Source organism: Diadema antillarum, unplaced genomic scaffold (assembly GCF_040938485.1).
Source record: "Diadema antillarum isolate AM-2024a unplaced genomic scaffold, OU_Dant_1.0 scf00000017, whole genome shotgun sequence".
Taxonomy (NCBI): domain Eukaryota; kingdom Metazoa; phylum Echinodermata; class Echinoidea; order Diadematoida; family Diadematidae; genus Diadema; species Diadema antillarum.
Window position 1 is genome coordinate 132,398 of NW_027270906.1, and position 26,030 is coordinate 158,427.

At 38.7% G+C, this 26,030-nt stretch overlaps 6 protein-coding genes across 6 annotated transcripts in view; 3 read left to right on the forward strand and 3 right to left on the reverse strand.

The window, feature by feature from the left end:
• The window catches only part of LOC139725325 (regulatory-associated protein of mTOR-like), a 54,272-nt gene extending 52,866 nt beyond the window's left edge, over positions 1 to 1,406 (forward strand). Inside the window, exon 34 of the mRNA XM_071636415.1 lies at positions 1,012 to 1,406. Within this exon, the coding sequence (XP_071492516.1) occupies positions 1,012 to 1,077 (66 nt within the window). The 3' untranslated portion in view covers positions 1,078 to 1,406. The remainder of the gene's footprint in view (positions 1 to 1,011) is intronic.
• Positions 1,407 to 5,353: 3,947 nt separating this feature from the next.
• On the reverse strand, positions 5,354 to 9,510 carry LOC139726137 (rRNA methyltransferase 2, mitochondrial-like). The gene is made up of 3 exons (XM_071637218.1): positions 9,219 to 9,510; positions 8,255 to 8,408; positions 5,354 to 6,564 (listed from the first exon to the last, which is right to left on the reverse strand). The coding sequence occupies exons 1-3, from the start codon at positions 9,405 to 9,407 to the stop codon at positions 6,134 to 6,136; spliced, it is 774 nt and encodes a 257-aa protein (XP_071493319.1). The 5' UTR covers positions 9,408 to 9,510; the 3' UTR covers positions 5,354 to 6,133.
• Positions 9,511 to 11,548: 2,038 nt separating this feature from the next.
• LOC139726147 (late histone H2B.L3) lies at positions 11,549 to 12,272 on the reverse strand. Its single transcript, XM_071637230.1, has one exon. It carries the CDS (start codon positions 12,258 to 12,260, stop codon positions 11,889 to 11,891), a length of 372 nt encoding a protein of 123 aa, XP_071493331.1. The 5' UTR covers positions 12,261 to 12,272; the 3' UTR covers positions 11,549 to 11,888.
• A 6,091-nt stretch (positions 12,273 to 18,363) lies between these two features.
• On the reverse strand, positions 18,364 to 18,942 carry LOC139726158 (histone H4). The gene has a single exon (XM_071637240.1). The coding sequence runs from the start codon at positions 18,931 to 18,933 to the stop codon at positions 18,622 to 18,624; it is 312 nt and encodes a 103-aa protein (XP_071493341.1). The 5' UTR covers positions 18,934 to 18,942; the 3' UTR covers positions 18,364 to 18,621.
• Positions 18,943 to 19,679: 737 nt separating this feature from the next.
• LOC139726169 (histone H3, embryonic) lies at positions 19,680 to 20,173 on the forward strand. Its single transcript, XM_071637250.1, has one exon. It carries the CDS (start codon positions 19,693 to 19,695, stop codon positions 20,101 to 20,103), a length of 411 nt encoding a protein of 136 aa, XP_071493351.1. The 5' UTR covers positions 19,680 to 19,692; the 3' UTR covers positions 20,104 to 20,173.
• Positions 20,174 to 20,762: 589 nt separating this feature from the next.
• The window catches only part of LOC139725336 (DNA (cytosine-5)-methyltransferase 3A-like), a 29,948-nt gene continuing 24,680 nt past the window's right edge, over positions 20,763 to 26,030 (forward strand). The window contains exon 1 of the mRNA XM_071636426.1: positions 20,763 to 20,825. Coding sequence (XP_071492527.1) covers positions 20,763 to 20,825 — 63 coding nt within the window. The remainder of the gene's footprint in view (positions 20,826 to 26,030) is intronic.

The following is a 26,030-nucleotide window of genomic DNA, read 5'->3' on the forward strand; positions in this document are numbered from 1 at the left end:
TTATCTCACCAAAAAATGTTAGAAACCTGAAACTAGGTCTCAACCAAAACTATACGATCCCTTTAAAATATAACATCTTTCCTATATTTCGTAGAAAACCCCATTCAATTTGGTTAAGTGGTCACAGAGAAATGTGGATCGTTGTAAAGGATGTCATGGGTCTGATTCTTCCAAGTTTAGCACTTTGATGCTCTTGGAACTGCACATTAATGTGTGAACATAGTGGACAGAACTTGGAGGGAAGGGATTCCTGACATGCTCTTCAAAACTCCTCATTTCTCTTTGACCACTGAACCAAATCGGATGGGGCTTTCTGTAAAATGTTTGTTGTAAGATGTAGTTTCTTACCCTGAAATTGTATTTGGATCTATTCACTGTTTTTAAAGCTTTCATTACAGAGGGTTCCATTGTGATTTTTTTTATTTTTTTTATTTATTTATTTATTATTATTATCATTTTATTTTTTATTTATTTATTTATTTATTTATTTATTTATTTTTTTTTTGGGGGGGGGGGTCATATGGTATAACGCCTAACCGTCCTATGTGATAGTTGCTTTGTGCTTTGTTACACCATAAAATTACTTTGTGAGAACTGTGTGTTAATCTATTTTTCTATACTTTCGTTGTGATATCATGGATTTTTAGTGGATTTACAATTAGTATAGACCTGCTATATCAGGGTACAACAATATAGAAATGTAAGGAGTTTAGACCTGCAAATCACCTTATTTTATGAGGGTTTTGTTGTACAGTGCACTCTTGTCATAAGGCACATGGTCACAACAAAATTCTTGTTACAGTGAAGTAAAATTCAGTTCCCAAAGTCATCATCTATATGTTTATATACTTTACTGTTCTGCTTTAATGAAATTTTGATACAACAAAAGAAAACTGCCAGTCCTAAGGACTTTGTTATAATGGGAGTCACCGCTATCTTAAGCCTCTTTGTAACTAGGTTCCACCATAATTACTACTAATCATCTCGAGTGCTGTTTCTTTGTTCTTTCAGCTCCATCTGGCTGCAGGATGCCGGGATTCATTCCTCTCCATCTACTCCACCGACAAGAAGAGATAACCCCGCCCCTCCTCCTCCTCCTCCTCCTCTCTCCAGATACCAGGAGACGGTGGCACCAAACTCTAGCCAACATGGGTGGTGGGAATGGGTGCAGTCTGCTCCTGTTGTCTTGTGACACGCATCCTTGGCGGATATAGACAACTCTTCACTAATGACACTGTAATGAGAATATGTATTCAATGGGTGGATGTCATCGTTTTTGTTTTTGTTTTTGTTTTTAATACATACAGTCAACCTTGCCTAAGTCGAATCTGTTTGGACAGAAGAAATAGCTGCGACTTAGGGAAAATTTGATATATGGGGTATTAAAATCAATAGAATGTATAGAGAAGAGGACTTGAAAAAACCTTTGACCGAGGCGATTAGCTGAGTATTCGACCTATGTGAGGTTGACTTAAGCAAGGTTGACTGTATTTTTGTTTTTATTTTGTCTTTGAAGGAGATGTAATATGAATATCAGTTTTGATATGAACAAGCAATCCTAATGAATTACAGGTACCCCATTAAGTCCCTCAATACATTTTCATGTGCTTTCTGTGACAGTGTTCAAGCTGTTAGTGTAGAAGCAGAAACTTCTGTGCAATCAGATTTGTCCCAAGAATATATGCTCTTTATCATTCTTTGGGATGTTGATGTGAAGCACAAAGTTTGAGAAAATTTCCACTCCATGAATTTGTTTCCCAAAGTATTGAATGCTATCCATAAAAATATGAATATATATCTACAGCTGGACAGTAGCATTTCAAAATTTACTACCCTCAAACTGCCCAAGTTCCTAGAGTGCTCTGATAATAGATCATTGCAGTGATTGTAAGTGATTGTCATAATTTGAGTTTCTGAGGGGAAACAGTAAGATGAATTCATATTCAGATGCTCATAACTCTGCTGTAGTTTTCCCATTTGCGGGATGATTGTCAGCCAGGGCACTGTTTCATGAAAGTTGTTAGACCTGACAAGTTCTCATTCTCTTACAGTTACCATAGTAACAGTCTGTAAGAAGAGCTTCTCAGCTAATCAAACCAAGAAGTTTTACTGAAATTGTCTGAATATGAAAACTTTCATGACGTGATGCCCAGGTCTTTAAAATCATTAGTGGACTGATATGAAACCAATGCCCTTTCTTGTTTAGATAGGTACCTACCGTACCCTTCAATTTTGGGTGTTCTGTTTAGAATTCATTTGCTTTTTTCCCCCAGTTCTTGATGATGGAGCATTATGGTAGTTATCAATATGTCCTAAAACATGTCATCAGTGTGATGGTGCTAATGAATTAAACCTCTGTGAGTCTATCAAACTGAATCATGTACAGAATTTCTGTCATTTTAGCACAAATCTTCATCCACCATTCATATTACAGTGAATGCAGTTTTCCTGTGCCATATGCTGTTTCAGATATCAAAGTAATTGTTTTGGATATCAAAACAATGCAGAATAAGGCTGCTATTTCAGGTTTCTGAAAGGACACATGTTAGAATCACATCATCAGGATATCTTCAAGTTGTGAATTTTCATCGAAGGTTTGGCTCAGCCTCGGCACATTTTCAATGTTTTTAGCAAAACACTGCAAAATGGTCTGGCTTGCAGGTGACATCTGACCTTTTGTGTCAAAGTTCAGACACAAGGTGATTCCTGTATGACCTGAAGATCAGCAGTATTTTCATTGAAGGATAAATATTAATTTTGATCATAATTCTTCCCTGGTTTTCATGGTTCCATTTTGATGAAGTTCAGAAAAAAAGAATAGAAGTTAAAAGTTTGTAAAAATGTCAATATTGCCACGAATCAGTATAAACTGGATATTATCATCTCAATAAAACCTAATATCTACTTTGAGACAGTGTTTTTTTTTAAAGGAAGTCACTGACTAGAGATCTTGACATCGAAAAAACTTTAACCATGATAATGTGTAGTCTACAATGATATCAGGTTGATTAGAATGAACTACCAAAGGTTAACTAGTCTTAACAAAATTATGTAGTGCTGTCTTGTGGTCTACTGAGAGATGCTTCCTACTCCTTTTAAAGATACTTGCAGCCTTAAAATGGGATGTTCCCCCTGCTTAAAAAAAAGAGTTGTCTTTATCTCCCTTGTGCATGAGCACTTATATTTACTTCAGTGTTTACCAAAATACTTACACTTGTCCAGAATGTGCTACACTTATTTCCAAAGATCATGCAATGTGTCAAACTTATCAAGAAGTAACGATAGTATGCGCCATTGTTTTATTGCCAAATACATGACTTCACCTCTCGGCAGTACATCCAGCCACAGGATGGTTTGTATGGTGCTGTTATTGTTTTAATTAATGGTAGATGATTGAAATCAGTGGAGATATAAACTTTACTAAATATCATGGACACAATGTGACTATGTAACTACATGTACTGTGTGAAGTGTAACAGTCTTAATAAATTATCAGTAAAAATGGACAGAACGCTGTAAACTGAGTTGAGTGTTAAAATCTAACCACAACTTCTCAGTTTTATTTGTGAACGTTGGTGAATGTTGTCAGAACCTTAGTCACTCAACCAAGGCACTATGTGATCCGAAATTTGTCGTGGGGCACTGGTGCCACTACGCTGAGGAGTGAGCTGCTTATATGAATTGCAACACCCAATTTTTGGTGGGTAAATGTTAGCAGGAAGCCTTATTACTTACTATAGCCCCATTTCATAAAGCACTTGCAATATCTATGGTTACCATGGCGACTGCTGCAGCAGTTGCAAGTATTAATCATCTGTGAATGAAGGTACGTGTATTGTACAATGGGGCGTTAAGCCAGAAGTCCACTGGTCTTGCATCATAATTGCAACTTTATAGTCCATGGACTTCACTTAAATGACGTTGTGTGGTAAAGTTTTCACTGTAGTAAATCGGTATTCAACATATGAGATGAGATACTCCTACGAGATGAGATACATGATCTTTTACATTGCAGCTTTCCATCTGTGCTAGACAGATTAGACATACCCATTATTGAAGACCTTGTTCTATTTTCCATGTTTGTTTGTTTTTTCTGGAAACTATTCTTTCTCAATTACCACACATGGAAAAGATATTCAGTTTATTTCTTGAAACTATTAAATACCCAGAGTTCTTGAACAGCATCTCTGAAAGGAAAACTGCTGAGTATTTTTTTTTAAAGAAAAGAAAAGTATTCTGAATTTCTTTCATCTGGGCAAGAGAATTGTATTTGTATGTTAAATTTGACATCATGTGGATGTTCTGGAGAAGAAAAATATGACTTTGCAATCATTCTCAAGCCATTTGTCACGCAAATAATATCATGACAGGGAAAATGTCTTTCAACCACAAACATATCCTAAAGTCAGGTTATGACACTGATAAGTGTTACTATTTCTTTTATCTAATTCTGTTTATTTTCCTTTCCCAGTTGAAAGAAAAAAAAAATCTGCAACATGTTCTGAACTTATTTGAAAGGAAATTCCCATTCATGTTTTAATTGTACAGCTAGCTTTCTGTCGTATTTATCATCTGTTTCTTACATTTGTAAATGACCAAAAGCTGTTGTACATGTACAAGATCTGTTGATGTAGAACTGCGAAAACTTTGGGTTACTTTGACTTGAGTTGTTTTAATTTCATTGATGCTGCATGCCATTGTGTCGGGTGTGCTAGATTTGTCTGTTTGGACACGAAGGCACATTGATATAGACGTAACAAGTAGACACATTTCATCCAGTTTGTGCCAATCAAGACACTATTGCAAATGCATCAAATTACACATGCACAAACTGTTATGATATTAAAACATACTTTATGATTTTACACTACACAGTGTGTAATACTATCTCTTATCTACACTTGTTCAAGACATGCAATGATTTTTAAGGAAATATGATTATTTAATTTTTAAAGGGTTTTGTTTCTTCTGTGTTATTCCTATTCTTTACCTTGCCCTATGTTTGGGAAAAGTTTGTTTAAAAATGAGAAAACCAGTTCTCTATACCTGTATATACTAGAGCACATAAGGTGCATGTGCGTTTTCTGTGATTGTGCATACTCTAAATTTGTATGTATAGTACAGAATTTGTAATCTGTATGATAAAGTATGACGTGTAATGTGTAATAAAGTTAGACATGATCCAAATCTCCCGTGTGGTGTTAGAAAACATGGTGTAATATGGTGCAACATGTAAGAAGGAAATCACACCGTGAGTAATGCAAACTACCGTGAGTTTTGACATAATTATGTAAAGAATTATGATCTTTGTAAATTGTACATAAAGAAGAGGAACTATGGAATGTTGGTGAGAATTATCTTTATTTGTACAAATGAGGTACCCAGTGCAAATTCACTCAAGTGTCTTTGTCTTAATAATAAAGGCAAGTTGAACATGATCCCTGCGCATGATGTTGCTTTATTGCCTTGACACAGACCTTGTTACGAAAACGACACAAAATGGAAGTACAAAATTATACACATCTACCCCTCCCTGCCTACAAATTTGAAGTCATATTCCATAAATAATTTCTACTGATTGCCAGCTTTAAGACAATGAGTAAATTCAAATTATGCTTCATGCAGCCGTGCCTGAATATCAGAATGGACCACATCAAGATTATTGTGTACACATCTGATACACAGTACAGTGGACTCCTGTCCCCTGAATAACAAACATGGTTATAACAAAATTCAGGTTACAAGAAAGTAAAAATTAAGGCTGCAAAATTATCCGCTCTTTGTTTTTTATTGTTTATTTGTTCGGTTATAACAACATTTCGATATAGCGAAAGAAAATTGCCGGTCCCGAGGACTTTGTTATAACAGGAGTCCACAGTATCTCTATGTGAATCTTCATGGAAGAATAGACCAATTTGCAAATGAAGGTGTAGGCTACAGATCTTTCAACTGAAAATAAGAAGACAAGCAGACAGAAGAGAGGATCGACGTGATCACCAGGATTAAGAGTCCACAGCAGTTGATGAAAGTTCACCCACAAAATTGCTTAAATTTGGTAGAAGCTGTAACCTCCTGTTACTGTATTGTATCATCATCCCCAACCGCTGAAAGTTTTCTGTATCATTGTTATCCGTTATGTGACAGGGTGTACCAAGTAGCGCTTGAATCCCTTTGCCAGCAAATATATCTCTGAGGAATCCTTACGGCTTGCCTCGGGCCTGAGAATCTTCATAGTCCGGAAGCCCTGGGCTAAGTCCCTTTTGAGGAGCCCTGTATGGTGACCGTCCCACAATTTGGCCAGGAAGTTCCCATTTTCTCCCAGAACTTTGTAAGCAAACTCTGCAGCTGTCCTGACCAGTTCCACGATTTGCTCATGGTCCATGGAGTGGATTCCAGTGGCATTCGGTGCCATGTCGCTCAGGACCGTGTTTGCCAGCTTCCCGTCTAGACGAGCCAGGATCTCTTGTTGCGTTCCAGGGTCTGTGAAATCTTGCTGGGGTAGAATGATGGCGCCCTCTATAGGCTGCATGTGCAACAGATCCACTGCTACCACAGTTCCCCCGTCTGTTCGTGAACAAAATTAAAGATACAATTATAGATTTACAATTATGTTTACCATACGCGAGCATGTATGGTAGATTAGGAAGAAATCCCCCACTTCTCGAAAAACAAGCAAACAAAGAAAAACAGCAAGCAAACATTTCAAATGTTTCCTCCCCCAGTTCAGCATAGTAAGCTATGGGAGCTTCAGAAGCATTCTCAAGGCATAATTCTGGTACAGTCTAGACCCATGCTTTGAGATAACCACTGAAAATAGCTACCAGTACATGTGTAATACTACTGCTGCATTCCTTTAAAAAAAAAGCTTATTTTAAAAATGTTTTTAAACTGGGGTAATAGGCAACACTTCTGATGCATCACTAGTATTGTGAGATACACAGGGATAGCATACAAGAATACAATGTACATACATTGTATATAATATGTCAGGATTCTTGCAATACTACTCAGCAGCTGCAGTTTGCTCAAATTTTCACTGTTCTGTTAAATGATCATTTCACTAACTACAGTTGAACCTCTCGTATCCGGACAAGTCGGGACCGGGGCTCATCCGGATAAGGGATTTGGCCGGATACGGGAGACTCAATGCTTTATACATGTACATGTACATATACATACACATGTACTGATGTAGCCCATTGTAGTACCACATGTAGTAATGTGTATACTGCAACCTTTTCATTGTTACATTTGGGGATGTTTCGGGATGTTGAAATGTCTGAAGGTAAGCAATTTGGAAGGAAATTTGATGCAACCAATGTATGTTAATCATATTGGAAGTAATATGTAATTCATGTGTGTTTGGGTAGGAGTTCTCAAGGAGTTGGGAATCCCCCTTTCTTCCCGTAATTATTTAAAAAAAATCACGGCGAGATTGCGTCCGGATAATAGAGAGATCCGGATAAAGGGAGGCCGGATAATAGAGGTTCAACTGTACTATGATTGGGTGACAAGGGGTAGTGGTTACAATATACAACTTTAGATTTGTAATGTAGACAATATTTTATTATTTACAGTATTTGATGTGTCCTAATACAAGGGATTAAGATGCTCTGAAAGTGTAATTGTGTAAGTGTGTAATTCCACACCATATTTTTAAAAGTAGGCTTATATACCTTCAGTAAAGAGTAAAATACATTGTATCCTTCATATCAAATCATGGCAGTCTGGTAATTTAACCTTTACTGCAATATTGACATTCCGGGGCAAAGTGGTTTGAGGTTGCTAACACATTGACCAAAACCACAACTTCCAAAATATGTTGTGTACAGACCAATGGAAGAGATGTGAGGTGTCATGACACTGCCTCTTCTCATTGCCACCAACACCATTCTTGAACATAGGTGAAAACATGTAAACATATTAAAATTCCATTCACTTTATTGTTTAATCAAAGTGATTCTTCAAACATTTTGTAATTGTACAGGGAATAATTTTCCAACTCATATTTGATTAGCAATTTCAGCTGATGAACAATATTTTAAGTGGTATCCTGTACACTTCTATGGAAGAAAACTGCTACACAAAAGTTAGTTTGTATAGCAATGGTGTAAAAATGCATAGCAAATTGCGATGCGATACCAGGAAAATTATTCCCTGTTGTATACGTCATCTCATTTACTTCTGCGGTACTACAATTGATTTTATTCAAATCACCATGACCATGAAATGGAAGTGAGCCTTAATAAGTCACCTGGATCATTTGCTCTTGTCTTCTCCACAGCGACTTGGGTCCAAGATCCAGGAGCTGCCCCACAGTCTATCACAGTGTGGCCAGGGTGAAGAAGTCTATATTTGGCATCAATCTCAAGCAACTTGTAGGCACTTCTGGCCCGGTAGTTATCAACCTAGAGATAATGGGATACTAGTTAGTAGAAAGATGTGGAAGGAGGGGCTAAGGGATGGTACCAGGTAATACAATGAGTAATGATATAAAACAGAAGAATGCTGATGTTATTCATTCCTTCATGGAAACATGACAGAGAATTTACTTTACCAATGAAAGATTCTAAAATGTTGCTTTTTCAAAACACAGCTACAGATTGACCAGAGCATTTGGTGCGTTGCAATGAATCCAATATAAACACAATATGCTTCAATATATTTTTAAGCAAGACATGGTCACATGACACAGTCAATAAATGAGTATAAAATCACTGATACAAGACATTTGTCATTATACTGGGGTGTGTGTGCTGCTTCGTAATCTATGTCCGGGTCAGGTATTTGCTCAAATCAAAATGTTGCTTTACCTTTAACGTTAGATATGATCCTGCTCACATGCATTCTAGATCTAATTACCTCTACATTTTCTTTATTGCGACCAAAATTGTTAAGTTTAAGCAATTTCCACAAAAAAAAAGTGCTCCACGATGGTGGTCTTAAAGAACCAATGTTTAAATCATAGATCTACATGTGAAGCAAACAGAATCTCATTGGCTGAAATCTACAGATGTGCCCGGAAAGCAGATGACAGGTTCAAGTCCCAATGGTTCCTTTTTTCCGACGTGTTTGTTAATTTATACAGATCGCATCTGAAGGTATTGATTCCTTATGTAATAGCTAAATTGCATAAATGAGGATCCCTACACTAAGACGCTCTAGACATTTTGATCAAGTGGGTATAGTTTATATTCCGACGTATAGTGGCTACATACCCGTGCCTGTTTAACAAATGGATCGTTGACATGTCTGTTCAACCACTGCTGTGAGCTGTGAGATTTTCCTTTCGTAGACGTACGCTGCTGCTTCTTGAGCAAGTGTCGACTCGTATGAAGAAGACGGTTTGTTGTGGCTAAAGAGCCGACAGTGTGGACAAAACTAGCACTATGTACCGAAGGATACATCACAACGACATGCGTGCTGAGGATGATAATATTATGGAGTAATTTTCAAAGAGCATTTGACTAGAGTACGCCGTTGCCTGTACTATACTTCAACCAGCACAGAACTGAACGGATGGGACTATGGAAGCATAGATGCAAATGTACTTGCGGCGATAACCACCGATACATTCCGATTGCTGAGGTGAGCTCACGAGCATGTTTATCGCATGGAACATGCGGTGCCAGGCCGCACAATCACTCAACATCGTCTTGTCACGCGTGATGGGCACAACGTGGCCAGGGTGGGCGTTCGACGGATCGGAGGAGAGAATCGATGATGGAGGTGGCTGGATACCACTCAAGGTCGATGGGGTTGTAAGGATTTTGGGCGTGGTTGAAGGGGGAATCCCCTATTTGCACCTTGCGGCATGACTAGATAATATACGTCTTACCAGGGAGGTGGATCTCTTCCACCTCCCTGGTCTTACCAAAGAGCTACTAGTAATCCACGTAAGTAGTAGCTCTTTGGTCTTACACTTCCACGACAGGTTGCTTGTTATTTTCCACAACAGCGTTTATACTGTAATACAGGTTGAAAATTATTGCTAACAACATCTCAGGGAAATGAAAAAAAAAAAGTTTAAAGGGAAAAAGATGAACACACTTTGAAGCTTTTTCCTTCCGTATTCTTATATTGTTTGCTGTATTTTTCAAATGTGCGTGGGAAATTATGTAGAGTTTGGGACGGTGAAGGTAAATAAACCATAATGAGATGACCAAAACAAGAACAAACCAAACCAAAATGAATGTTTCCAAGATAAATATAAAAGAGGGGGAAAATCGTATACCGTTTGGTCACAGTGTGATCTTGCCAACAGGGTGAGGAATTGTTCCACGTGGGCGCATATGAGTAAGTGTTACAGGGCTTCTTTCTCTTTCCCTAATATACAGTCCAGTCGCTGTACTTTTTTTTTTACAGCGACTGGGCTGTGTATAGTTACTCTTTCTCATGCATTTCACATTGCTATACAGTGTATAGTGTACAAAATCTGTGCATTACATGTTTTACCTTTTTTTAAACTTGCTTATTGGACCTAATAAACTTTCTCTCCCTTCCAAAGTTTTACATTAAACAAGCATTATTATCAATTTTCCATTTCGCTGTGTGTGGGCGTGATTATGTTGATAATTCGAGTTCGTGTTATTTGTTTTCTTGTTTTATTTTGTAATGTGTGATTGCAATGTAAATCTTCACGTATACTAATGTGACGCTAATCGATTTATCTTCAGAAGTGTAGCTGGTCTTTTGTTTTTTAGTGTGTGTATAGAAATGAAAAAGTTAAAAAAAAATCAGAAAGAGAACGGGAGAAATGGACTCTCGTGGACCTTTCTTTGCATTCACCTCGATGGATCATTTACCTTCGACAGGGATGCCAAAGTAGGCCTACATTGTACTGTAGTAGCCCCCCCCCCCCCCCCCACACACACACACACACAGTTCTTATACATGTATTCTTATTCTAAGTAGGCATAAGCGCGCTGGTGACGGTAAAACCAAGTACATGTACACTTTGTACTAGGCTCGCCTAGTATCCTGGATAAAACAGAATTTCTGCACTGCAGCAATGCAGTTTTGGAGATGGTGTTTTCTACGAGACCTGCAGTACTTTTGTCAAAAAAGTATAGAACACATTTACATGTACAATGTACATGTATACTATACTGCTAAAGAGTAACAGGTAAAAAAACCTTCTGTGGCGTCATGGTGGTACGTTGACCGAAAGATCGGTCTGTATCTGTCCGTCGGGGAATGTTCCGCGGAGACTGCGTCTGGCTTCACGGATCCCCTCCGTATACGGAGGACAGCGTTAATGGCAAAATATAAAAAGAGTCCTCCGGACAGACGGATCTTTCTGTCTAGGTTGGTACGTAGCTCCATGATCGCGTCGAGGGGTTGGCATTTCTACGTCGTATTTTTTTTAATTTTTTTTTTTGGTCTATTAGATATTAAGATACTGAGAAACCATGCACTTACGAAATATCATCACAGAGCATACTAAGAGGAATTCAATGTTGTTTTTTTTTTCTTTAATGGAAATTGGTTTTGAAACGGCCGAGATACATGTATCCAAAAACGAAAGTAAAACAAAGAGAATCTAAATAAGTTGGGTCCCATCTTTTTGCTTGTTTTGAATATCTCAGCCATTTCAAAACCAATTTCCATCATATAAACGTTGAGTTCCTATCAAAATTACATGCTCTTTCATATTTCACAAGGTTTCTCATTATCTCACCAAAGGAAATAGAGGGCTGACCTGAACCAGGTCCTAACTATACCATCCCTTCCATGTACTTCACTGTTCTATGCTACACGTCAAAGTTTAAAATCTCCAAGTTCTATGTACTTGCGCAGAAAATTGAGAATATCTGAAATCTCTTTCTTGAATGTTTGGGTGGCTCTAAAAAGAGCCGTTGGTGACCAAGAAATCGACAAAAGTCAATTTACTTGGAGGTGGTGTACTTGGTGACGGCCTTGGTGCCCTCAGACACGGCGTGCTTGGCCAGCTCACCGGGGAGGAGAAGACGGACAGCGGTCTGGACCTCACGGCTAGTGATGGTCGACTTCTTGTTGTAGTGGGCAAGGCGGGAAGCCTCGGCAGCGATGCGCTCGAAGACATCGTTGACGAAGCTGTTCATGATGGACATGGCACGGCTGGAGATACCAGTGTCGGGGTGGACCTGCTTCAGCACCTTGTAGATGTAGATGCCGTAGCTTTCCTTTCGCCTCCTGCGCCTCTTCTTGTCCCCACTAGGCCTGGGGGCCTTTGCCTTCTTCGATCCCTTCTTTCCAGCAGCTTGAGCTTTGGCAGGCATTATGAATGAGTTGTTCTGCAAAGTGAACTGATTTGCAACTAGAGACACGCAGTATTTATATGCGAGGGAGGATTCACCTACGCTGGTAGTATGTAAATTTGGATCCACTGCACAACGGCAAGCGCCAATCGATAAAGCTGTATTCAGCGCTTTGGTAATGCACATGCGCAGAACAATTACGTATGCAAATATATCCCGCCAAAATCATTGCACCGTTGGCTCGTTTGTCGCTTGCGATTGCTTCATGTGCGTACATGATGCATGGTACATGGTCGTATTATATACATGGTTTGTGTTTAGACTGATTTGTGTGATACAAGTGCACCAGTTTGTTGAAGGAGTTTCAGTTCTTATGCTAGTTACAGTAAATAACATCACTTCGTACGAAGTATGCAGTGGTATGGTAATAATGTCCATTATTATGGCAAAATTGTGGCAAAATATGTGTGTCATTTTTGCAACTATGATGTCGATTCAAGCGCAAGTGAGACCAAAAACTCCAAAATGTTGGTCACGTTTATCCCCTTATCAGACCTCAAGGCAATTTGAATTATGAAATTATGCAGTCTAATCAGAAAGAGGCTGAAATGAATTAAAGTCTAATCCCTGAGTATAACTATGTTTTATGAGTTGTCTGCACGGGGTAAATCATAACTGAACTGGTAAAAGTTGTGTGAATATGTTTTTGTGCTCCTATACACAGATTCATTGTGTTCACATAAACAAAATCTTATATGCCGATAAACAGAGGAACAGAGGCATATATAAATTTATAAAATGATTGATTTCAACACAGATATAGATAAGTGGATTGATAAGCAAGCAAACTATCGCGTATATATGATGATAATGTATGCCTATGAGAAGAAGATAAAGATATAAAGAAGGACAGGTAATCATACTGAGAAAAGCGAAGGAAGCAGCTGGGTACCATGAGACAAAGGGCAGCCGTTGGGAGACTGCATTTTTTAGAGAACCAGTCTTCGAGCATATAGGGCGGCTGGTTCGAGGCAGAATTATGGTAGAACTGGAACTGTCCTCCTTATAAAAGGTCTACTATATTTCTCTCCTGTTGTAGATAGGAACGCGAGTATACAAGCGTTACGTACAATGAATTGGTAGCCACATGTGTATAGTACATGGTATGTGCAATGTGCACATTCAACGAAGGTTGTTCGTTCCGCATTTCGTTGCAGTATACAGCATATGGTTTCCGCACGTGGAAGTTCGCGGTCTCTTCTTTTGTACAGTAGCTCCATGGCAAAAGTTTCTGTGTGTGCTACAATACGGATGTTCATCACACTCCACCCCACAGGCCACATGGCGACAGCAATGCCGATGTTCTCACCACACATGCAGCCGTTGGTTATTGCATTATATCCGTGATTATGAAAAATACAGTACACACGTTTGTATACTTCAACATTGAGCATACTGTGCATCAGGACAGCTATCATGTATAGTATAGTGATTAAACTCGGTGTTGATTCAGATAATAAATGTGGGTTGAACTTGTAATCAGTAAAGATGTTTTAAATATGTACAATGTAGAGCATTCGCAGTCGTATTAAGCAAGCATAATCATAAACATGTACACAAGTTTCTAATTGACTAATCATAATGATGATAATTATATCTTTAAAAATTGTTTGTGTTGAATACAAAGATACACGTTGAAAGATACACGTATAATGACGAAAATCATTGGAGTTTTGATAATTTCGATTTTGATAATTGTCAAAATAAACCTAATTATGAGTATTATATGAGTTTCAACAACAACTGATATCAATTGTCAGTAAGCATAATATAGACGTGCTTTCATTTTTATTATTGTTACTATACCATTACACATTTAGCAAATATTCACGATCACCAGCATTTACCAGTTTGCCTGAGTGTCTGTAACCGTATTTTATTAATCATATACTAGTACTTTTAATTAACTTGTATTGTTGCCTTATTTTCAACTGATGCAATGTACCCATCTTTTCCCACATGTATCACATTGTTGTTGTTCCTTTTTATTCGTGTATGTTTATAAATGTATATTTTCTCCCTCATCTGCTTATTCTTTGCGACGTATTGGACATAATTATTGTTTCTAAAATGCTGTTCTTCATGCATAGGCCTATATAGCTGTATCACCGCATCGGTATAGATATCAATCAAAACATACAATGTACGTCATGCTTTTTTAAAAGAACCTCTAGACCGCTACCTTTTAAATTTAAATTGACAATTGTTAACTGTATATAAGTATATTGTTTGTTTTTGTTATTATATCTTCTGTGATACTCTGCTGTAACTTATACATTATGTATACTCTGTTCTACTTGCAGCGCCTATGATATCTTTTTAGGTATGACCGCTTTATAAGAGTCTCTCTATACCCATTATTATTATTATTATTATTATTATCATTATTATCATATTATTATTAGCATTATTGTTATCATTATCATTAGTAGTAGTGGTATTATTATTATTATTATTATTATCATAATTATTATCATTATCATTATTATTAGTAGTAGTAGTAGTATTATCATTATTGTTATCATATCGGTTTAAGATACTTCTTTTGGTTTATCACGTTATTGAGGGAACAGCTCCTGATTACAATGTTTGTTTGTTTCGTCAATACCAACCTTCACGAACTCTTCGATCCTCAACTTCAGGTCTCTTACATATTCCGTTTTCTAGGAAATCTTGGGAGGAGGAACGAGCTTTCGCTCACGCTGGACCAACACTGTGGAATTCACTTCCTCGTGAGCTGAAAGACTCAAGCTCTATAACATCTTTCAGGAGTAATTTAAAATCCTATTTGTTTAGCAGTGCATTTTGAAGACCAGTGTCTTTTGGAGACAGACTTTCATGTCTTTTTTATTTTCTGCTTCTTCATCTTCTTCTATTACGGTGACTGTACTTGTATCTTCAGTCTGTTTGCTTTGATGTACAATTGTAAAGCGCCTTGAGCATTTAATCAAAGTGGAGAACGGCGCTATAGAAATTGTATGTATGTATGTATGTATGTATTCATTATAGAGTGGAGGCGCCAGAGCTTTGATTGTCCACTGATATCTGACAATACTGGCTGTAACGACGATGGCGATGATTTTACAATGCTAGTAATTAATAGATGCGTAAATTGCATTGAAGGACAAGTTCACCTTCATAGACAATACGCCATGTGGATTGAGTGAATGCGGCAATATCAGTAATATAGAACACAGTCATCAATGAGAGAGTTTGAGGAAAATTGGACAATCCGTTCAAAAGTTATGATTTTTTAAAGCTTCTGCTCAGTCACTACTACACAGCTTGTGATGTCACATTAATGATATACAGAAAATATGAAGAAAATTCTACATATTTTTACCTTTCTCGCATAATAATAGAGCACTTGACTCGCCTTTTTCAGAAGGTATACGGGGAATTATATATGTATTACCTTTAATATACGTCAATGACAAGTTGAGGAAATGTGCACTTTTTTCAAAACATAAAATTTTGTGAAATTCTCTTATATTTTTCCTTATGACACCATACACTGTAATAGTCTTCTCACCCAGTAGTGACTGTGCATATACTTTAAAAATCATAACTTTTGAAAAAGATTTTTCCCCAAGACGTTTACTGGTGTGTTCTATATACTAACAGAGCTGCATTCACTCAATCCACATTTAGAAGGTGGACTTGCCTCTTTAGGGAAAAGATGCCGTGTATAAAAATTTGCTATACACGTGTATCAAATTCATGAGTGCAATGCATCGTTATACATCATATTCCTCATCAAACTTACTTGTGTGAAGGCAAAGATATATATATATATATATATATATATATATATATATATCTTTTTTTGTTGTCTGCCTGTAAAATCTGAGCTGTGACGATCAGTGTTTGGCGAGTTGCCAGCAGACTGGTTGTTCATATCAGGCTATTACACAAATGTACCAGCAAATTGACGTCATTACTTCCGCAAGAAGTTTCAGAATGCGGTGTATAGTATACATGATTACGAGAAACATGATTACGTGTAGGCCTACAGCTACAATGTATGCTTGGTATATACTTGTGTATACTTATATGCGAGTTTTTTTTTCACTCAGTTCATATATTCTTTTATTTTTGTTCCTCCTTCTTTCTCCCTCGTTTCTTTTGCTTCTTTTGCCTTGGTACCTTACTACAAAATTGTATTTTAGCTTTCATATGATACACATGTACTGTCTATCAGTATTGTGTCCTATCTCACTGCAAAATGTATTCACAATGGTTGGAACCCGCGGTTACAAGCTTTGCTTTTGCGGTTCCTTCATATTTCACATGTTATTGAGAAATGTCTTTTATGTAGATGATATGCTGATATATACACTTTCCAGTCATGATCTACTTTATATCATATTTTGTATCTTGCTTGATTGTACACTGTATTTTTTCTCTAGTATAATATTGTATATGTTTGACATAATCTGTCAAGGGAAATATAGGTGTCTCGAGTGTAAGACCGGTGCAGTCTCAGTAATTCAATTAAAAAAAGAATATGTACACACTCCAAAAAATGAAATGATAACCCATCATTTTAAATGTTGTCTCTCCTCCAACCTTCTGTAAAATGTCAAATGATCAAATTTAACGCTCAAAAATGATAAATTCAGCACTCAAAATGTTGAACTATTTCAGAAATGATATACTGGATCCAACATATTGTAACATTTACAAGAAGGTTGGAGAAGTAACAACAGTTAAGATGTTGATTTACCATTTCATTTTTTAGAGTGTGTAAGTACACGCACTGTAGTTTACTCGTACAGTGTATACGATTTTCAGGGGGAGGGGGCCCTACGGGAAGAGGGGGGGGGGGGTGGGATAAAGTTAATGGTATATTATACCCTGATCAAGATGGGAGTTATACTTCAATTTTCTTTCCAAGTCCAAAAAGGAAAATGAAAACTGTCGATTCCCTGCGAATATTCATTTTTTACTCTCCCGATGTATCACGTAAAATGTCTGATGTTTCTATATTAATTCTAGTATAATCTTTAAACAAATACAATGTACTCTATACAAAAAGCCAAGTTTTCGTTGGTTCCTTTTTCTCCCTGTCTGCCTATGTAACTGTAAAGGTATTGCGACACTCTATCTACAAATCCAAATATTCGTCTACTGAGTTACGTCGCGACGGCGTGTCATCGGATACCACTAATCACTATATCTTTCAACAAATCCAGTCTGGTTTTCCCCATGGGCAGGGAGGCGTCAACAGATCTTTGGGTTTTTCCCAAAGGAAAAATGCAGAATTCTTGCGTCGAGCTGTGTTTATTGCTAACCGATTGACAAATTGCCCTTCATCGATGCAGCCGCAGGGAGGTGACTGATGTAATTTACGAGTTAGGACAAATTGCCCTCTATCGATGATAATTTATGCGCCAAAGTACACCAACCCAGCACCTATGATTTACGCCGATGAAGGGCAGGTTGTCAATCAGTTGTTACTTGTGAACCCATCATGGACCACAACGTAGGTCCATGATCCTAAAATGCCACTATGTTTGCGTTGCGTTGTTATACATAAAAGATGCGAGTTTTAATTTGAACAATGCTAGTTCAGCATTTCCTGAATTCTGATGTTGTTCAACAGTTTGGGGTTCGCACATCTCTTAATTATCTCTTTATGTATGATTTTTGCTTTAGAATATCAAATCCTGGAATTATTGAACATGGATTTAACATATTATCTGCCTTGCACTGGCATTATTTGGATTCGTGCAACTGCCCAATTTGACAAGTAAAAACACCCAAATGTAGTTAGAAACGAAATAAGTTAATCTACAAGTAATTATGACCTTGACGAACAGGGAGATTTGAAGGGAGTAAAGAGGAGGGATCAAAGGAGTATAAGGAATTAAGGACTAGTGAATATGGAGTCATCACTAAAATTTATTTCTTGAATATTTGCGAATGCTATACAGTTGAGCATTTTCTGAATTCTGATAATCACAAGTTTGGGGATCGCACAAATTTAGAACAATAAATTCTGGCATTTTGGGAATCACTTATAAAAGGGATTAACTCGTATCTGCTTTGCACTGCACTGGCATTATTTTGTATTCGTGCAATTGCCCAATTTGACAATAGTAAAAACACCCATATGCAATTAGAAACGAAATAAGTTAATCTACACCAAATGACCATGATGACGAACAGGGGTAGAAAGAGTATATAGAGGGAGAGATCAAAGGAGTAGGTACTAGCAAATATGGAGTAATCACTCAAATTTCTTTCTTGAATATTTGGTGGCTCTAAAAAGAGCCTTTGAAATCCAGTGTCGAGTGAGAACTGGAGCGTTGTCAGCTTCTTAACCGCCGAATCCGTACAGAGTACGTCCCTGGCGTTTCAAAGCGTAGACGACGTCCATGGCGGTGACGGTCTTGCGCTTGGCGTGCTCGCAGTAGGTGACGGCATCACGGATGACATTCTCGAGGAAAACCTTGAGGACACCGCGGGTCTCTTCGTAGATGAGACCGCTGATACGCTTGACACCACCACGGCGGGCCAGACGGCGGATGGCGGGCTTGGTGATTCCCTGGATGTTATCACGCAAGACCTTGCGATGACGCTTGGCGCCCCCCTTTCCGAGTCCCTTTCCTCCTTTGCCACGTCCAGACATGATTGCTTGTTGATTGTTTCGATGAAACTTGCTCTCAACGAGGAAAATTCAGTATTTATACACATATTGCGGACCTAGAGGGGGTGTTAGGCACAGTATCGTAACCAGCGTTGAGGGCGGTGTATGCCATAGTGTCCAAACTCCATTCGATCTCTGAAACGGCACCACGGTTTTTTCACTTTTTACTCACTTTGACACATTCAGGTTTAGATCTCTCTTTGCTATTTGATTACTTTAGTTCTGGTTTTGTTGATTACTTGCGCTCAATCAGCAGTTTCGAATAAGTATACAATAGAAACGAGTAATAATCACAAAAAATATATCGCAGTGGTCTGTAGTAATAAGGCGGGCAGATCGAAATTTGCATATTCCATTCAACGCTAGACAGGTGCATTGAGCGTCACTCGGTGGTGATTTTTGACATGCGTTTTTATCTTTATTCCACTTAGTTATATCACTACAACTTCCAGGATCCATTTTCAATTATAATGGTGCATTGCACTGATATGGTGGATTTGTATATTATTGAATGAGTTTGTGAAAATAGTGATATTTCTTGAGGATCTAGCGCTCGCTGGAAGGAAAAAACGCGTGATGGTCGCAGTAAAGACAGGTGAATTGCGTCTTCTGATTGGTTAATAATAGTGACCAATAAAATCCAAGAATGCATCAGCCAATCAGTGCGCAGGAAGCAGCCCTTATATACGTGCGCCGGGCTTTTCGAATTAGTTACTCGTTGAGAACAATACAGGAACAAAAATGGCCCGTACCAAGCAGACCGCTCGCAAGTCCACCGGAGGAAAGGCTCCCCGCAAGCAGCTTGCCACCAAGGCAGCTCGCAAGTCCGCCCCAGCCACCGGCGGAGTCAAGAAGCCTCATCGCTACAGGCCCGGAACCGTGGCTCTCCGTGAGATCCGTCGCTACCAGAAGAGTACCGAGCTGCTCATCCGCAAGCTCCCCTTCCAGCGTCTGGTCCGTGAGATCGCTCAGGACTTCAAGACCGAGCTCCGCTTCCAGAGCTCTGCCGTCATGGCTCTTCAGGAGGCCAGCGAAGCCTACCTGGTCGGTCTTTTCGAAGACACCAACCTGTGCGCCATCCACGCCAAGCGTGTGACCATCATGCCCAAGGACATCCAGCTTGCCCGCCGCATCCGTGGCGAGCGTGCTTAAGTCGCTAGATCTCTGATCTGACGCAACAACCGGCTCTTTTTAGAGCCACCAAATATACAAGAAAGAATTCTGAGATTCTCTTTATAGCCTCTTTATCTATCACAGGTGCAGTTTATATGTGAAATTCCCGACTCTTGTTCAAGGTTTGAATTTACAGAACAAACAGCACATTATACCTGCCAATATAACGTACAAGTACTACATAATGAAGATAGGTAACTGGATTCGTCCCGTAGTCCTCCCTGGATTTCATCTCCCTTTATAATCAAGCCAAGATTAATTTGGCCCATCCCTAAACCCAGGATTACCATTATATGCTGCTCTAGTGCAGGAAAAAATGATTACTAATAAGTAGACACCAATTAAATAGGTCTACTCAATGCAACCTAATCTGCAGCTTCAAAGTCAGAAGGTAAATAATGATCCTGAAGCTGTACATTTTGTTCAATGGTAGGTCCTACAATCATGGACCTGTAATAACTGGTAACATTACAGTTCGTAGCAGTATGGTAGTGGGTTACCATGGTAGCGCGCGGCGCTCTATCATCTTTGATATCTTTGATGAGACTATCCTCGTTCAGAGCTCCCTGGGATTTCCCCATCCGCCATAATAAATGCGCGCCAGTTCCCGCCTTTAGACACACCCCTACTTTGCTACCATGGCGACCCCTCCGGTCCTCTCATCTCGTCCCCCTGTAAGATTCTGTGTACGGAGTGATGGGGTGAGGGATACAGTACATTATGTACCCAACTACCACGTGTTGGAGAGCGCAGTTAAACTCCTAATAGTTTGCTGTGGAAAATAAGGTATAAAATTTATAGTCTTGCATTAAAGAAGGCTCATCATCACAAGTTACTAGTAGGCCTATTCTACAACGTTACACAGCCACAAGAGGGCAAGGTCACGTGGTTGTGGGACCACGATTTGACTGTCACCTGGTACATTGCTGTTGTAATCCATGAATCGGCTGGTGATATCCCATTCCCGATCCGAGGGCAGCGCAGAGTGTGCGAGCTCTCTTCACTTTCTCCACGCTCTCATCTCTACAATGTGCGTGCATGCCTTCCACCATAAGCAGATAAGGAGCTTCAAAGCTTCTGTTTCCACGTACTAGACCTCGTTGCATGGTGCGTGGTCACGGGGTAGGAGTGGTGGTAAGGAAATTTATGAAAATTGTCATTATTTTGAGCATGCTGTACATCGGTTGCGGTGTACATATGTCTCCTAAGTCTTGGAAGTGCCAAAGTACAATGTAGTTTGCAATCTACTGCACTGAATAACGTCAGAATGAAGAGTAATTGTCTTGAATTTTATGAACGGGCTGAGAGTGTGCTGGTGATGGTCGATGGTGGTGGTTGCTGCTGCACTCCAGTGCACATGTTTATATAAAACTAGAGAGAGACTGATAGAATGTGAGAGAAGAGCTAACTCACAGATAGCTGCTGAGTCCATAATGCAGCCATTGCACCCCCCCCCCCCCCTTTAAAACTTTTGCAGGTGTTATTTGTTATGCATGGCCTTTTTGGGGGGATTAATGGCTGGACCCATTTTTGTTTCTCCTCTCTCCGAAAAGGCCCTACTGAGTACTGTATGTGTGGGTTAACTTGGCTTAACAGGTAAACTCGGCTTAACAGGTAAACTCGGCCCCTCGTAATGGGGTCGAGAGGGGCTGCTTCTTCCAAACAATTTAATAGGTAAACGGTATTTTTTTTGGGGGGGGGGTGGGGGGCTGCCTCCTGTGTAAGCAGTGTACATTGGAAGGAGCAGGGAGCGTCCTCTCACCTCCCTGGAAGGAGCGAGCAAGGTCTAGCCCCAAATAAAAGTCGTACCAAAGGAGTTATTAGTAAGTCAGTCACATTGATATCATAATACCCAGTTGGGGGGCTTATAGTTGCTTGAGCATTGACATTTGATGGGTCATTCTTCGCAAAGTGTGTTTTTGGTCTTACAAATTATTGAAAGAAAAAGTCTCAGAAATGGAAATCTCTTTCATGAAGTGGGAAAATCATGATGAATGTTGACTTCATTAAATACGGGTGCAATCTTTGTGGGGTGTTTCCTCATTTAAAATAACTCAATTTTTTAGTGCTGCGCAGTAATAAGTATATGCAAAATGTAACGTGACGGAGATGACATTTTGTAATCTAATATGGCATAAACAAATTTAAGGATGAATATTTAGTGCAACTGAAACAAAACAAAAAATAGCAGTGGTTAAAGGAATTCCAATATGATTAACACCATGCATTTTTAATATCACTTTATTGTTATTTTGAAAGAAAGAAAATAAATCCATCAACGTCATCTCCGTCACTTTTTGTGACGGAGATGACGGGTCCAACAATTAATGGCCTCATATCATCTTCCTAATCCATTCACCTGCGGTAAGAACCGTGTGTACTGGTAGAGGGTATGATCTTCTCTCCCGTTATGCCACCAAAATCATAAATTGATTTGATTTGATGTGTAATCTTAAGCATGCATTTGGAGATGATGCTGAATAAAGGTAAGACCTGGCTTTTGTCACAAAAATTTCAAAAAAATTGCAACTTTCTTGATTGAAATAGGGGGAAAAGCAGGTGAGTTCTTCAACGTCAGCTGGTAACTGTTGTGTAGCACTAAAATCGATACTTGGGGTACCGGACATTTTTAGTTAATGGCGCCCTAAATGTTCGTGACGGAGATGATGCAAATTTGTGGGACACACAATTTTGAATTATTTTTTTTCATTTTTTTCTTAAATCGTTTGATATTGGTATATCTTATGCTAATTATTTAATAGTACCGGTACACTCTGAAGTGAAATAAAAAAGCATTTAAAAACATTTCAACATGCTTCCATCTTGAAATGTGACATAAGGATATGTATTTGTAGTATCACCGGGACATGGGGTTTTCAGTGGTATACGGATACAGGAAAATTGAAATAATAGGTTAGGATAAACAATTTATCCCTTTTTTGTATGTTATCTTAATAACATGAATGTAAGTCATTGTAAACAGAACAGAAAGTAATGAAATGACCTTTTATTTTTGTACATATAACCTTTGAAGGGTGTGTACAGTTCTGGTTGAGGTGAGGATTTAGCTTTTAACGTTTTGCGAGATACCGGTATTCAGAAATCACTCTATGAGATGTCAAAGAGCATGCAATTCTGAGGGGTATCAAAAGTTTATTTGATGAAAATCGGTTTTGAAATGGCTGAGATATCCAAAAACAAGGTGAAACAGAGATCCTAATAAAAGGCGTGGCCTGTCGCCTTTTATTATCACATTTTTGGATATCGTAGATATTTGAAAACCAATTATCATCAAATAAATGTTGAATCCTTCTTAAAATTACATGCTCTTTCATATTTCATAAGAGGTTTCTCATTATCTCACTTAGGAATGTTCAAAACATGAATCCCCACCTGAACCAGTACTCTAATCCCCTTAAACTAGAGGGACACAGAACTTAGTGAAGAATGACCCTGATATGGCTAAGTGCAGGGGTAAAAGTGTGCAAGTATACTCTCAGGAGGTTCTGCACAGTGTAGGAAGAAGAAGAAGAAGAAGAAGAATAGGCCTACCTTTTGCCTTTTAAATTGACACTTTGACACTGAGCTGCCGTTTCTTGTATATTTTTGGCATTTCTTGTGCCTTTACTGATTTACAAATCTCCATTAAAGGGGAAAAGTTATAAAACTCAAATAGCTATATCCATTGTACCATTGAACAGTGCCTGACGTTTCAGTGTATTTAACCATGTTGAGAAGGAATAGTATGCTTCAATTGTGCTGTGACATGGACAATTCTAAACTGATATACTGTAAAAGTGGATATTTTCACATGATTAATTTTTCGCGCTCGGCCGGATAAGAAGAGTTTCGCATGTTTTTAATTCCGCGGAATCAAGACGTTAACTACTGGAACATATGGCATGGAGAAATATTCATATGTGCTTTTATTTTTTCGTGCTAGTTTCTCGTTGCGTGAAATGCGCGAAAATTTCAACACTGCAAAAATTTCCACTTTTACAGTAGATTGAATCCAATCTGAGGAAAAAATTACTCTGAAAACTCCTGAAAATAATCTTCCTGAGTGATTAAATAGTTTCAATATTAACCCATTGAGGACAAGCCCCGAGTATACTCAGGCAGGTCTTTATGGGAAATGTGTTTGTTTCAAAATTAGCCCATCCTCAACGGGTTAAAATGAAGAAACCCCTATACCACCACATGGATCATAACCCCCCCTCCCACCCCCCCCCCCCCATCCACTTCCTTGTAACTTTGCACTGTCTCACCCTTGTCTCTTCTTTAGTGTTGGCAACCATGTGAATATACATTTTTATTTCTATTTTATGATACTGGAGAGATGTTATCGCTGATGATTGAAAATGTTGCATTCCCATTGTTTCAAATTCAGCTGTGACATTATTTGTATATGCAGGGCTCCACACTAACTTGTATTTTTGGTGGCCCAAAGGCAAACACCCGACCTTTGTTGGTGGCCCGATCAGGCCACCAAATTCTTCTTTTCTGAAATTTTGGTGGCCCGACGTGCGTTTTTGGTGGCCCCGGGCCACCGGGCCACCGTTAGTGTCGAGCCCTGGTATATGGAAGAGATAGTTCAGGCTTACAGCTGAGGTCATTTAAAAAAAGAAATATACAACTTTTATAATATGGAGGAGAATGTGTAGGCAGACATTGAATTTGAGGTTTATCTGAAACAGCAAATGAAAAGTGAAAATTTAATTTTATTAGATATAGTAGCTCCACTCTCAGTGTGGTGTCCACAGCAGGCTGGCTCATACTAGATGCATATGACTTGTTTCTACTGAATGATTAAAGTTCAAAGTGATGAAACACCAAATTTTTCCTCTGTAGAAACATGTTGGTAGTGGATGATGCGAAGTTTTGCACAGAGGGATGATTATCAGTAGAAACAGTGTGGGTAACAACATTCTTGAAGTCTAAAATTCCTATGGGATGATTCTGCATGTCATTCAGTGGATCATAAGGCACGCCATTGACCTTATCTGATCTTATCTGATTTGCAACTTTCTGGTTCACTACATTTTGCAAGTTCCCTCACATTACCTGCTGTACCTGGCATCACCGCATATTTTATTGCTCAGTAGAAACATGTTGGACAGAAGCAAGATACAAGGTGATGCAGGGGACAAAATTGTAGGTGATGCGAGGTGATACGGGGTGTCCATAATAGAAACACACACTTAAGTCAGAATAAAAACAGAAACAAACCTCGAGAAAAAGAAAATGTCCAAACCTTCAATAATGGTTGTAAACATTAGGTGTATGGAGATATATAATACAGTATTTTCAGAAAGTGCCCTTTTTTAGGAAATGTTTGAAATGTCAATTTGTAAAGGCTTTTTCTTCCTGTTGATTGTAGAACTCCCTTTATGGAATATCTTCATTGCATCCAAATCATTTTTATAAGAACCTAATTCTTCAGAACGTTGTCACACCTATACACCACTGCTGTAGAAGGATTTGGCTTTATGATACAGTATCCGTATGTGCTAAATCTGTTTCCAGGTTGACACATAAGCATCTGTAGGCTTCCTACCAGCAGGACACTACTGAAAAAGGGAAGAAGAGTGAACATCTCGACAAACTGTCCAGGAAGGATGAGGCTTCCAAGCAAGCAGGTACTTGATGAATATAACTGGTCTCCCGACTCCTAAACAAGTAGCTTTTCATTAAGATGATTGAATAAAGGAACAGAAGTCAGGGTTTTTTAATATTAAAGCCAAAATGGTCTGCTGTGTTTGTAATGAACTTTTTAATTCAGTAACTTGTCTGTGAAGGCATGCTATTAGAATCTGCTGATGTCTTGACTTTTGATACGTTCCCATTCCACAGAGATTTTCTCTCATCGGTCACTCATCAGAAGCTAAGTTTATTGCTTCCGGCCA

What these genes read in the sequence shown, in the direction of transcription:
- LOC139726137 (XM_071637218.1), bottom strand. Translation starts at nt 9,407, where the DNA reads ATGTATCCTTCGGTACATAGTGCTAGTTTTGTCCACACTGTCGGCTCT. An exon ending in CATTTGTTAAACAGGCACGG is followed by an intron (nt 8,409 to 9,218) that starts GTATGTAGCCAC and finishes CATTATCTCTAG; the next exon opens with GTTGATAACTACCGGGCCAG. An exon ending in GACAAGAGCAAATGATCCAG is followed by an intron (nt 6,565 to 8,254) that starts GTGACTTATTAA and finishes GTTCACGAACAG; the next exon opens with ACGGGGGAACTGTGGTAGCA.
- LOC139726147 (XM_071637230.1), bottom strand. Translation starts at nt 12,260, where the DNA reads ATGCCTGCCAAAGCTCAAGCTGCTGGAAAGAAGGGATCGAAGAAGGCA.
- LOC139726158 (XM_071637240.1), bottom strand. Translation starts at nt 18,933, where the DNA reads ATGTCTGGACGTGGCAAAGGAGGAAAGGGACTCGGAAAGGGGGGCGCC.
- LOC139726169 (XM_071637250.1), top strand. Translation starts at nt 19,693, where the DNA reads ATGGCCCGTACCAAGCAGACCGCTCGCAAGTCCACCGGAGGAAAGGCT.